This window comes from Egretta garzetta, unplaced genomic scaffold (genome assembly GCF_000687185.1).
Source record: "Egretta garzetta isolate BGI_Z169 unplaced genomic scaffold, ASM68718v1 scaffold5, whole genome shotgun sequence".
Lineage (NCBI taxonomy): Eukaryota > Metazoa > Chordata > Aves > Pelecaniformes > Ardeidae > Egretta > Egretta garzetta.
The window spans coordinates 3780731-3794910 of NW_009259707.1; the positions used below are offsets into that span (position 1 = coordinate 3780731).

Below are 14180 nucleotides of genomic sequence, written 5' to 3' on the forward strand. Positions count from 1 at the left end.
GAGGCCCGGGTGGCTGAGCAGCGAGGGAAGCCTGACCTCTACAGCTCAGTCACGGATTTTCATGGCTTTTCGCGCCGCCGGCGGGGTGAAAAGCTGGTGGGGAAAAATAAAACCCAACCTGCTTCCCTTTTTTTCCAGCCGGGAGCAAGCCCGAAGCCAGGGCTCCTTCCCCTCCTTCCCTTCCCCGTGGAGGTCCCTGGCCGGAGCAGCTGGAGGGCTCTGGGCCCAGGTCTCCCACCAGCGTGACCGCCGGGGCTCGGATATGGGGAGGGTGAAGAAGGCAGCAAATAGCCCGCGATAGCCGGTGGCTTACGCACCCTTTGTCGCACTTGGTATAGATTATGTGCCAGGACATCTCTCATGGACTCCACCTCTGCGGGGGAGAGCCTATGCACATGCCGATTTCCACCACTCCTGTAAATAAAAGAGACATTTAAATACGATGTTAATGACTTGATTAAATGCCATTCCCAGGAAATGATGCATGATCTATTTTTAGTGCTAGAACAGAAGGCTATGAAGAGCCTTTCAGTGACCGGCGACACCACGAAATCACCCAAAGATGAATCAAAAATGTCAGATTTTGCTCTTGCCCGGGTTTTAGCAATGTACTGGGTAGTCAGAATGGGCCCTAAGCCCTCAATACGCCTGACCACAGACTCTTTTCTTTCTCCAAGTTTCGTAAGGAAGTTCTTATTTTAAGGATTACATTGGGCAACTACCAGCTGTGCGTTCAGGAAGGCGCTGCAGGTTCCCTCCTCCGTCGGAATACTCTTCAGCATGGCTGAGCAGCCTGGGCCTCGTGGTCCTTACTGGTTTTAACTCCTTTGAGAAAGTGCAGCAAATCCTTAAGAACTAAAGCACACGCCGATGAAGGAGTCCAAGACACCTGCCCTGTGGTGAGGAGAACGTATAGGGTTTCCTTGCTACTGAGCCTGGTTCTCCATTTAAAATGAAAGAACTACCTAGAAGATACTCATCTCTGTGTTTTTAACAAAGTGTGACAGGAAGCCCACAGTCACTTGTAGCTGCCTGGCTTTTTCACTAGCAAAACAGTGGAGGAGGGCTGCTGTGAAATGGTAACTGGTTTTGCTAAATCGGTCAATCTGTGTGAGAGTTAGCATTCAGCTGAATTCCCACAAAAAGAAGAAGAAACAGATAGCGATCATCGAGGATGAATCGGTCTGAGTTCATCTTGTTGTTTCTGGTTTTTTTTCCTTTCTCCATTTTGCTTTCTTGCCTCTTTTTAATAAAAATGTAATTGCAAATCTTTGTTCTCAGCTAAAAGATAATCTCAAAGTGTTGTCTGTAAATTGTGCAATTAAAGAATGGATTATGATCTATGTACAGTATTGCCAAAGCTTTGTGTGCCTTTATTTTGTACTGCCTCTAAAATAAATTAAAAACTTTTTAACGGCAAATGAAGGTGGATCCAAGCTAAGATGAGATTATGCTGTAAACATAGAAAAAGGGTTGGAATTTGCAAATGCAGATAGTTTAACAAGATTACTACTGTTTTGTGCTATAATCTAACATGAACATCCTGTAAACTTGTAGGACCAGCATGAGCTGCCTGGAGTCTACATTTTACTGCCTCTTACCATCAAGTAGACAGGGAGCACAGGTGGCCTGGCCCTGTCCAAAGTCCCTGGAGTATAAGAATTAATTTGTGATATATATTGAGGTTTCAGAATGTGTTTTCATTCTGCATCAGACCAAAACTGAGATCTGCCAAATTTGTCATGAAGTAAAAAGACAGAGGGAAATTGACAGGAGGTTGGGTGTAGCGTTAGAGGTAGTGCTGGGGTAACCAACAGGTTAAGGATCTCGCTGAGGCATGAAAGACCCATGAGTCTACCACTCAGAGTGACAGAAAAGGACTACCTTTCTGAATTTGACCAGAAATCTTATCCTGGCCCTGATAAATCCTTCCCAACAAATGTTTAATTGACATTCATCAATTCTCAACAACAGCAACAACAAAACTAGGTATTTACCAGCAGGGAAAAATCACCACCCAGTTCCAGACCACCTGGGTGGTTTGTTGGTTGGTTGGTTGTTTTTTCACTTGCTTTTAGCTGCCACCAAGTTTCCTGGCTTAGGTGTAACACACCTTTATTCCATATTGGGTCTGGCATGTCCCAGGCTGTGGGACAGCCCATGTACACTACTTTCCACAGCAAGGAAACCAGTCTCTTTGCTGCTGTCTCTGTGGACAACAGGGAGACCCTATGTACACCTGGGAAAGCAAACACAAGTACAGTCCCTGGGGACTAATGGCAATCTAGCCTGTCAACGAGTAGTGGTCTATAAAATGCAGGCTTGGCTCCTTTGTGTAATGCAAATCGAACTGACATAGTTGGTGCAAGCGGCTTTGACATCATAGGGAATAACTGTCTCTTTATAGGGAATAACTGTCTCTCCCAACCACACTTCACTGAATGTCTCCACAGGGTCTTTATACCTTACAGTTGAGAATAAATAGGGGAGAGCAGAACTCCACTGGGAAGACATCAGGTCATCTCTTTACTTTTCCAGTTGCATACCTGACCCCCTCCACATGCCAGGACAGAAATGGCCAGTCATTTAAAGGCTTATCATTTTGCTCTTAAAGTGACTCAAATAAAATAAATAAAATTCCTTGAGTTTCAGCTAAGCTGGGATAGCAAGAGAACAAACAGTATGAAGATATAGTCTGTATTGTTCTGGAGCACACATAAAAAAGTGTATTCTTTTCGTGGGATTAGATATTAACCTGACCGATAACAATGCACAGATATGGTAATAAGGAACAGATTGCTTTTACATTTTGCAATACCCAATACCTTAAAAAAGAATTGTCAAAAAAACCCAAACAAGTTTGGTATGTCACCAAGCCCACAAAGCAATCTTTACTGAAATGATTTCTTTGTTCCTATTGAAACTTTGAGCATGTTACAACAAAGCACAGCACAGGAGATATATTTGTGAAGAAAATACTGAAATGATAATATGCTATGAAAACTGACTCTTCATCTGTAATGAGTACCATGACCAGAATCTCTTTCTTCTTTAGACATGGAGATAGTTGATACATGGAGGAAATCAAGTGCCTTCTACAAACCTTGTAAGATTCTTTTTTATATATTATATCTAAAATTTTGAACTTTGTGAACTGTCCTCCAATTTTCACTAGTCCTGAGAAGGAACTAACATTCATCAGGCACAGCTCTTGCACAACTACACCACCACAAATGATGACACGGCACCCAATTCTGATCTGTACGGTGTTGATACATTCTAAGATTTACTCTTACCAAAGTCAGTCTTGCAGTAACATGAAGCCAACAATAAGTAAGCTCAGCATCAAACCATCTCTCTCTAATGGGCATATTTCCTCCAAAGAACAGCCATACAAACACAATTTTGATAATATCTGCTTGGCTCTGCTTTTGCCATTTCCGTCCTTCTTTCTAAGGCTTATGTTCTCCAAAACATCATAGCAAAATGCTCTATTTTCATTCAAATGTGGATTCTTTGTTGCACAGTCCATGGGCAAATTTCTCCAGTCCGCACTGGAAATCCTGCATATTGGACACCCACTCCACCTTCAGGAATCACACCAGCATGAATGCAATTTCTGAGAATAATGCTAATTCACAGCAACGGAGATCTGCTTTGATTGTAATAGAGCATTTCCCCCTGTGTGCCTAAAGGCTGCAGAACTGATCGGAAGTGCTAGTGAGAGAGTTTTCTCACTAGTCTGGCACTGCAAATATTGCTTTACCTGCCATACGTTGGAATTTAATTTCAAGTCTCCACTTGCTCATGGCCAGATTTTTGTCTCCTCACTGAGGACATGGACTTTAGGTACAAGCTATCTAGTGATAATAACCAAATAATTTACAAATACATTTAGAAGCCTTTTAGTCTTAAGCAGGTTCACTTAATTGTTCAGGAGAATAGAGAGATAAGAACAGCTGCATTGGCTCAAACCAAAGGTCCTGCAACTAGCTCACTGTCCTGACTCTTCCAGTGCTCAACAGCAGACACTTACCAACAAACAGAGCTGGGAAAACATACATTTTCCTAGGACACTCTCACAGCCTCCAAGAATCAGAATGTTTCTGAGCCACGGGCTGCACTTTGGTTTTTGAATTGACACTTCATTTTTAAAAAGGCTATCTCAGTAAGAAAACCTGTGTGTCAGAGGTTGATGCACAATAAAATTCAATTACAGATGGAGTAGAGCTGGCAAAAATTAGTCCGTCATATCAGCTGTTTATTATAGAATATTTTTCAATCTAAATTCTCAGCTCAGGAGAGAATTTCTGAACTACACTGAAGCAATTTTATTTCCTCTCTCCCTCAAGAAAAGAAGCGGAATGTGGTTTGATTGCCATAGATTGTCTACCAACCTTGCACATTTTCTCTTGGCTCAGAACAGTTAAGGGAATACAGCAGACAGAAAGGAGCCTCACAGACACGCAATCTTTCTTAATATCACCCGTTCAGCAGACTGATGTAGAAAGAAAAGGGCCAGGTCTTACACTGCATGCTGACATCAGTTTCAAGAAAGCAGGTGAATCTTGACATGATTAAGCCAAAGTTTCAAGAGAGATTTTAATTTTATGTCCAGTTGGTATTTGGACTTTCTGGTATGGGTTGAGATGATCAGTCAAAAAAGAAAATATGCTGGGCCCTGCCAGAGGCTGCTGCAAAATGGAGAGGGGTTAAAGGATGCAGCAGTAGAGAGTGGGCAGTAGCAGAAACAGTGGCCAGCGGGACCCCAGGAAAGAGTTTGTGGGGGCAAGTGCCATTAGCAATACCCACACTCTGGACAGTGGATTGCAAGGTGAGGATAAATACATGCACAACAGTTAAAGTATGCAGGAGTGAAGATTTGTACAGACTTCTCTCCTAGAGGGTAGTTCCCTCAGTGATGGCTCTGGAGATCTCACCAGTTTTCTCCCCTACTCTGTCTGAAGCCAAGGTGCATTACTGTTTCATAGAATCTTAGAATTACAGAATGCTTTGGGTTGGAAAGGACCTTTAAAGATCATCTAGCCCAACCAACCCTGCCATGGGCAGGAACATCTTCAACTGGATGAGGTTGCTCAGAGCCCTGTCCAGCCTGGCCTTGAATGTTGCTAGGGATGGGGCCTCCACCATCTCTCTGGGCAACCCATTCCAGTGTTTCATCACCCTCTTCATAAAAAATTTCTTCCCTATATCTAGTCTAAATCTACCCTCTTTTAGTTTAAAACCATTACCCCTTGTCCTATTGCTACAGAGCCTATTAAAAATTCTGTCCCCGTCTTTCTCATAGGCCCTCTTAAAGTACTGAAAGGCCACAATAAAGTCTCTCCAGAGCCTTCTCATATCCAGGCTGAACAAGCCCAACTCTCTCAGCCTGTCCTCATAGGAGAGATAATCCAGCCCTCTGATCATTTCTGTGGCCTCCTCTGGACCCGCTCCAACAGGTCCATGCCCTTCTTGTGTCGAGGGTCCCAGAGCTGGATGCAGGGCTCCAGGTGGGGTCTCACCAGAGCGGAGCAGAGGGGCAGAATCACCTCCCTCGACCTGCTGGCCATGCTGCTTTTGGTGCAGCCCAGGTTATGGTTGGCTTTCTGGGCTGTAAGAGCACATTGCCGGCTCATGTCCAGCTTTTCATCCACCCCCAAGTCCTTCTTCACAGGGCTGCTCTCAAAGTTTAATTGATCTAATTTCGTACAGAAGTACCAAAATAGGGCAAGACAGTTTGAGGGACTGCAAACTGAAGTAGCAGAAGTTGCAAATGCTGCAAGGAAATCTGCTCTCAGCAAAAATTTGCGACTGGGATAATGGAGCTGGGACCTGTGCTCTGAGCTCTCCTGCAGCTCTCTCAGCACCTAGCAGTGATGAGCAAAACCCACTAACCAGCTAAGTGACAAGTACGGCCACCTTGAACCACCGCTGTGATTTAAAGCAGCCAGAATGGCTTCTGCACCTGACTCATAACTCCTCTTCAGAACTGCCCATCACTGAAGAGGGAGATATCCCTGTTTTTAATTTTCACTCTGTGAACAAAGAGCCAAAGTGCACATACAAAGAGCCAAAGTGCACATACGAAGAGCACCAAATCGCCAGCACAGACCAGCAACTTCTCTTTACAACTGTTTTTTTCTTATATTTCTATTGAAGTCACAAAACCCCTTCGATATTTCCTCATTTTTGTCCCCTTCCTTCCTGTTGCTACTCTGCCCAGGGTCAGGAAGTCAGTACTCACTGTAAAGAAGCTGTGGATGATTTTGAAATTTTCATGGCACTTTCAGCCATCTCGATGGCCAGTTTTATCTCCATCTTTTTGTACAATGACACAATGCTGGATTTGGGCTGATGTTTCCTAATTAAGATTTTCTTCAGATACTTATTGTCAAACTTCTTAAATCTGCAAAAGAGATATTAAAATCAAAGTGTAAAAGAAGGAAATGTGTTTTTATTTCTGTGGTATAAGCTGATCTTCATTCAAATGCACACATACATAATTCAGTGGTGGAAACTGAATCCAAATTGAAGGCATCTGTGGGCTCCTGAAGGCCTAGTGAGCGGAGACCTCTAGGAGGACATTTGGCATGGTCTACTGGTCCACAGAGATTGCAAAGCCCACCAGACAAAAGAAAGAAACAAGCTGCAATCAGAGCGAAAAAGAGAGTTGGTGTGTGTTTGCATATAACACCGCCACATTTGTCAGAAAAGAATATGGCCAGTCTCCACGCTTTTGTACAAGTGTGGCATTCTAGTAGGGCATAACAGCAGCAGCTGCTCTTACAGTAATCCTGGCCTATTCAGCCAGGCACCAATGAGGCTCTAAATGGCCCAGCAGTTACAGTAGTTTGGGCCCATTATGCTGCTGATAATTTTGAATCCTGACAATTAGAGCAGAGAAAATACATTTCTTTGTATTCTGAATAACAGAAAAATTGAATGGACCGCAAAATACTATGCGCTCGCAGCCGCAGATTGTAAAATATCGCTAATGCGTGGCATAATTTGAATGTGAATGTGTGCGCGCGCGCTTTGGAACAGGTATGTGCTTTCAGGCAGCCGTTTAGCGGAACAACAGCAGATCTTCTTATATGTTTCTTTCAAGGGTGCAGTTTACCACAGCAAGGTAATGCGCTCCACAATGCTAGGAAAAGCACTACAGAGTTTGTACATTTTTTCTTAACAAAGGCTGGGTTTTATGCATTAACAGCAGAGAGAGGTTGGCGAATGTTCCCACTGGTATTAGAGCTCTTTATGTTTTTCTGTGTAACAGAGAGCCTCTTAGGTTGTCATCACTTAGGTAATTAATTCTCATATACATGTGCTAAATGTCCTTTAAGTTGCATAGAAAAGTCTAGGGAATACCTTTTAATACAATCTTCTTAGATTAAATGTCTTCACATACAGAGTGGTTTTTGAATCTGACCCTGGTCTGAAATACTACATTTATGGCTAGTTTGGACAAAATTCTCTTTTTATAGATGCTGGGTAGATATGAGATAAGGGGCTAATATTTTCTCACAGATATGTGTAAATGCAGCTAATTCAATGGAATTACTGCTCCCAGAGGGATTTGTTTAGCTTATATACAGCACAGACAGTGGTGTGGTCCCAGCGGATGCCCTAAAGCTATTTCTGTAGTGTGAGAGACAAGAGGACATTTAAGCTTCAGCGTCCAGGTATGTGCCCTAGCACATTACATCATTACTCCTCTTTGGGACAAGAACTGGATGCAAACCAGCTGCCTTCTTCCCACTCTCAATTCCTGATTTCCATAGGGAGAAACCCAGTCATGATGTCCCAGCAGAGCCCTGTGGCTGGATTACTGGGGTCCAATGCTGGAAGATGAGACCTCTAGGACTCCAGCACAGAGAATAACTAGGGATAACTTTTAGCCCACAGCATCATAAAAAGGTGTTTGTGGGAAAGGAAGGTTAGTCTCTCCCCACACTTCCCTTCACATGCGCCACAAAGCTTCACAAAACCACCTCATCCTGCTTCTAGGAGACACAATGCAGGTCCTGTATTTCTGAGTGAAGACTATCTTGAAATTATCTGCCTATGCTACTGGAAATTTAAACTCAACCATTCCCTTCATTACTCTTATTTTAAATATTACTGAATGCAAAGACTTGTAAGGACAGGTGACTGATTCTTATTGAACCTGTACTCACCAACGAGGGACCATATTTGCTGTGGAGGCTTACAGCAAAAGTCAGTGAAGCACTGACACCTTACATAGCTTCTGTTCTAAATCCAGACCTAAAGAAGTGCTGCCACAGATCTAAGATTTATGCCAAAGCTATTTGCACAGGCTGATGTCTGCAGCATGAGTTCCCGTGCTATGTTTTTCTTTCAGAAGGCTTATTTTCTGCTTGTTTGTGCAGAAGCAATTTAGCAGGCAATATACGAGCACTGCACTCCCGAAAGATAACAGTTAGTCAGGAGTTCACTTTTTAAAAAGAGATATTGCACACGTCCCCAGTATTTTCATGCTATTTTAGCTTTATGGGACAGAAGATTGATTTCTTATTCTATTTACCTATTGTATTTTACATGATAGATAAGTTATTTTATTATAGTAGGCTGCAATAAGAGATGCTTACTTATCTCTCAGCTGATAATGACTCCAGTGTCCACATATGTCTTCAATACCAGCCTTCAAGTGATCCATCAACTGGAGAAACAAACATGGAAAAAATTTAAGTGGCCATTATGAGAAAATAATGTCACCACAAATATGCAATTGTTGACAGGATTTTGAGACTTTTTAATTGGAGGGTGTGAGTTAATCCTGAAAGCGTCTACATTTCTCTAAAAATCAAGGCAAAGATCCCACTGTGGCAGCTCCTCTGCTTGGCTGCAGTGGCAATATTTTGATGGAGGTGACAAGTCTGCCAGTCTGCTGCCATCTTACCATCACCCAGCAACATATAGGCCCACGTAAAGGACGATGTCCAACAGAAGATGATACTGAGCATCCAAATTGTCTGGTCCTCTTTGTCTTCTGATATCAAAACCTAAATTCTTGATTCTGTCAACCAAGCTTCGCTTCCACATGTGTGACCTCCCTGAGAGGGGCACAGGGCCAGGTACCCCACACTTTAACCTTTGCCTTGACCTACAAGTCCTCTGAGGATTTTGCAAATTGTCATGAGACTGGTAAGTTCATCACTGCCAACTACCAGGATTTTCAGTCATCTTTTGTGTGTTTCTAGCATTATAGAAACAGACAGAAAAATAGCCAATTCTTACATACGCATTGTTATAAGTGGTGGTTTTAAACATAAATTCCTTTCCAGGCTAAGTGTAAAGGTTGAAATAGTAAGAATTAAATGCACTCCAAATTCAAATCAGTTGAGATGCTCTAATTTTGCTAATGTCTCTGTATGTGCTTAATTTTAAGGCACAGTGTTCCTGTTAATTTCAAATATAATCCCTACTGCGACAATGAAAGCATGTACGTATATTTTATGTAGTGTTGTTAAGTCAGTTTGAGCAGCTTTCTGTTATTTTACATAATGGCAATTTGAGGGCTAAAGCAAATGTTTGAGGAGGGGAAAGGCCGTTACTTGAAACTACATTTGCAGACCAATGGTTCAACTCATTCCAGTTCAATAAAACTTGATTAAAGACTTTTAAGGTGTCAGAGTATCTAGAACCAGTCAAAAGATGGCAACAAAGGTATCTCACAAATCTGTCTGGGATACTATAATATGATAGTCGCTATGAATATAAATGAGATATCATATTTTAGAAAATTATGCCTAGGGTTTCCTCCAAAAGTTGTTAAAAGCATTCAGTGTCCAAATCCACTGAATGTCAGTGCTACCAAATGCCTCCCTCTGTCCAGCCCTTTTGGAATACTCTTTCTCTTATTCTTTTTAGGATACCAGCTATTGATACAAAAAACTTACTCGCACATGAATTTCTTCATTGATAGACTCCTTTTTGTTGGTTTTTTTAACATCTAGATATCTGACCAAAGGTCCAATTGTGATTCCCTGCATTTGGAACATTGAGTTGAAGTGTTAATTATCTTTTAGAAAAAAACAGAAAGAAAGCAAAAACATTTCATTTTAATCAATTTTGGAAAGCTCTGTCTTAGACACACAAATGATCTATTATTTGTATGGAGAGCTACAGAAGAGGATTAAAAATCAAAAACTTAAAAAAAAATTTGCACCAGACTTTTTTAAAGCAAGATTGTATTTGTCAACATGTTTTAACTATGTAAAGCAACTGCTCATTGCCAACCTTCTTCAAAATAGCATTCACTTGAAAGAAAACATTATCCTTGTGAGGTTCTTACAATCTTGAAACCTCTTCAACATTTTCAGAAGTAAGTATTTTGGTTTTTTTTTTTTTTCACTCAAGAATCCATTTTCAGCTGTTTCCTATTCTTTACTGCACTGATACAGAATAGCATTGAAAAAGGGGAAATAGAAACAAAATGTTTTTTTCTGAAACATTCTGGTGGAATATGTCTATCCACAAGTTCATAGTGCCCCATTGGCACCTTAGAGTATCTGAGATATTGGTATGGGAAAATACAGAACATGGGATGCAAGACCTCTAGAAGATCCAGTTCTTCCTGATACAGCAGAGTAACCCAAGTAGAATAACCCGAATGTCTGAAGTAGACACCTATTTTTACAAATCTGAATTACTTGCTTTATTTTTCTTTAAAATTCTTTTACAAAAGTTTTCAGAATGTTCTCATTTTGTCTCCAAGATGAATGAAGAAAAAAGTAAAAAATTCAAAATCCTTCATAGAACAGACATATTGTTTTCTGTTCAGTTTGAGATACACCACTAGTAGAGAATGATTCTGTGCTGAAGTGTAAAGTTAGAATGCTTCCTAACTTGGAAGCATTAGGAAGTGCATGCGGAGTGAACATAAGAGATTTTGGACACAAAGTGCCCTTTCCCCTGAATATTTTAGAAGACACAGGTTTTCAATACGGGCTTTCTGAAAAAGTTATTTAATAATACCTAAAAAGCCCTGAAAGGGTAATTGCACAATGCAGTGATAAATCTGGCCATAAAATATGATAACTTGTCCTAATTTAAGAATGAATTCAATGCAGTCTTCACTATGAAGCTTTCAGTCACCTCTATTACATGAAAGCAGTCCATTAAGAAATACACTTACTTGGATGAACACAGTGAAATATATAACTACAAGAGTGGCAGTAATGAACAATTTTTTCCTTGGGAAGAGATTCACTGGAAGCAAGAATGCAAGAGAGAAGCTGCTGGCTCCTCGAAGGCCACTGTAGGAAATAATGAGTTGGTCTTTGAAGGTGAAGGGATATGTTCGAAACTTGTTGCTGATGTAGAAGAGGGCAAATACACCTAGGAAGGGAAAAAACACAACTATTATTAATCAAGGAGAAAAGGAAAGTAGTTAAAGCAAAACAACATCTTGGCTTAGGCAGCTGTTGACAGACCTCTCTTTTCAGTTTTGGGTTCTTGTAGCTTCTCTTTGACCAACTGCTGAATCTGATTTGTGTGAAATAATCTCCTAGAAAAGACTGTGGTTCCTAACTGCATCAGGATTTAAATTCACTTACGCAGTGAGAAATGAGAGTTGGGGAAAAGATTTACTTTCTATATTTATGTTGCACAGTTCTTCTCCAAAGTGTTCTGGAGACAAGACAAACCACTGGATAAGAGTTTTTCCTGTGCATTCCCTTGCAATGTTTCTTTCTTTCTGCACAGTATCTGTCCAAAGTGTTTGAACAGTGCTTTACCGACAAGTCCTGTGGACAGGTTCACTGAAAGGCGAAGAGTAATAGCATTTTAATTTTTAATCCTCTGGCTTATTGTGTGTCTAATTCTCTGTTTATTTCTCAAATTTCATTTTGCTATTAATAAAAGCTAAAATTAATCAGACAGCCTGTGGCTGTGTAAGGACTGCAGCTTTTCTTTATAGAGTACATTTAGCAATTTGCTTGATTTACTCTTTATCTTCTTCATCTTCCATAGGAAACATGTATCCTATGTTTTGTGTGGAAACTGTTAAATTACTGAAGTAGAAGCTGACCAATGCTGATAATTACTGGTGTTATTTTACACAGCTGTCACTGATAAACTCAGTGGATTATTATAGGTAAGGCCAGCAGCATTATCCTGTTATGTAGGTTGCTGGATACCGCTTTATATAAGACCTTTTTTGGCTACGTATAACTATGCTAGACATCAGCTACTCAGACTGAAACTGCTTACGTGAGGTATCACCTTCAGGCCAATTCTCTTTACTTTATTCAAGCTTCAGAGAAAATGATGTAATCATTTTAGCAAATGTATTTAGTGGAAAATATTTCGGTCTTCCTCTGGAAAGCTCTAGCACTCCCCTTGGTGTTTGAGAGAAGGATGGACATGTGGCAGCAAAACAGCTTTTGTGTCAGGAGAGAATTTTTTGTGTCTTGATTGGAAGGATATTCCAGCACAGACTCCGAAAGTAGGTCTTTAAATAAACTTAGAGGCCATGCTTGGTCCAGGATTAGCAAGAAAATACTTAATTACTCTCGTCTTGCTGTCAACCCACAAGAATCGTGTGGCCTCTACCGTTGAGTACTTGTGTCATCCCTATACAGTAGAGCTGTTCAGGTGCACATACTTGAGCCTTCACAGATTTCCCCTTTCCTCTTTTTTTCCAGTTAAATGCCTTCCTCCAGGGATCCTAGGTTTAAAAGTCAAAGGTCTTGAAATGTGTATAGGCTTTGAGGGTCAAGCTAACATCTTCTGCCTGCTCTGGTATTCTTTTTGACTGGTGGGTAAGCCACTTGAGAGATTTAAGAAATATCACCTTAATCTCAGATGTTGGAGTCAGAGTACTGTAGGCTGGAAGGGACCTTTGGAGGTCACCAAGTTCAAGTCCCTACTCAGAGCAAAGCTAATCAGATCAGATTGCTCAAAGTTCTAGTCAAGTCTTGAACGCCTTTAAGAAAGGGGATCTGGGCCAGTGTTACAATATTGGATCACCTTCATGTTAAGAAATGGGTTCCTACTGTCTAATCATAATTTGCCGTGTTCCAGCTTGTGTCTGTTCCCTCTTGTCCTGTTGCTTTGCACCTCTGAGAAGTGTCTGGCTCCATCTTCTCTCTCTCCTCTGAGCAGATACTTGTAGAAAGTAATAAGGTCTCTCCTGTGCCATATCTTCCCCAGACTGCATAGACTCAGCACTCTCAGACTCTCCTTGCACATCCACTGCTCCAGCCTCAGACCAGGTTGGTGGCCTCTAATGCACTTGATCCAGAACCTGCATGTTCCTCCTATACTGGGGAGCCCAGAACTGGAGAGAGCACTCTGGAGACAGCACACACTTCCACCAGTGCCAAAGAGAGGGAAAGAAACATTTCACTGGACCTGCTGGCTACACACTTGCTAATGTAGCTCAGGACATGATTGGCCTTCTTTGTCACAAGGACATAATTCTGGCATGCATTCAACCTGTTGTCTAACAGGCCAGGCCTTTTTCTGTGGGGTGCATACCAGACTCCAAGACTATACTGGTGCATGGAGTTATTCCAACCCACATGGAAGTCCTTGCATGTGCTCTTCTTGAACTTCATGGGATTTCTGCCAGCCCATTTCTCCATCCTGTTCAGGTATCTTTGAATGGAAGCCATCCAGAATATTAACTGCTCCCTGTAGCTTGGTGTCAGCCACAAGCTTGCCCAGTGTGCACTCCATTCCATCCTCCAGGTCATTAATGAAGGCATTAAAACAATTTTGGTTCCTGTACTGAGCCCTGGGGGATGCCATTAGCCATCAGCTAGACCACTATTTTGAGCCCAGTTGTCCAGCCTGTTCCCTTCCCACATTATCAACCACTTCAACTGGCCACAATCTGCTCTTTGAAGTCCAGGGTTGTAATTCTGCTGATTGTCAGCTTGCTCAGTCCTCTTAGGATCTTAGCATCCACAGTCTCATGGTCACTGCAGTTAAGGCTGCCCTCAATCTTCACATTTCCAGCCATTTCTTCCTTATTTGTGAGTGGTAGAGAAGACAAAGCATATTCATTTCCCCCAGGGCTCAGTTCTGGGGCCAGTCTTGTTTAATATCTTTATCAATGACCTGGATGAGGGGATTGAGTGTGCCCTCAGCAAATTTGCAGACGACACCAAACTGGGTGGTAGTGTTGATCTGCTTGAGGGGAGGAGGGC

General features: G+C 41.7%; 1 protein-coding gene across 1 annotated transcript in view; it reads right to left on the reverse strand.

Moving 5' to 3' along the window:
- Positions 1–14180, reverse strand: part of LOC104126401 (sodium/hydrogen exchanger 4) — a 35842-nt gene that overhangs the window by 6448 nt on the left and 15214 nt on the right. The window contains exons 5-9 of the mRNA XM_009638976.2: positions 11162–11364; positions 9924–10010; positions 8613–8683; positions 6248–6409; positions 318–414 (exon numbers count right to left, since the gene is read on the reverse strand). Of these exons, the coding sequence (XP_009637271.2) occupies positions 318–414; positions 6248–6409; positions 8613–8683; positions 9924–10010; positions 11162–11364 (620 nt within the window). The remainder of the gene's footprint in view (positions 1–317; positions 415–6247; positions 6410–8612; positions 8684–9923; positions 10011–11161; positions 11365–14180) is intronic.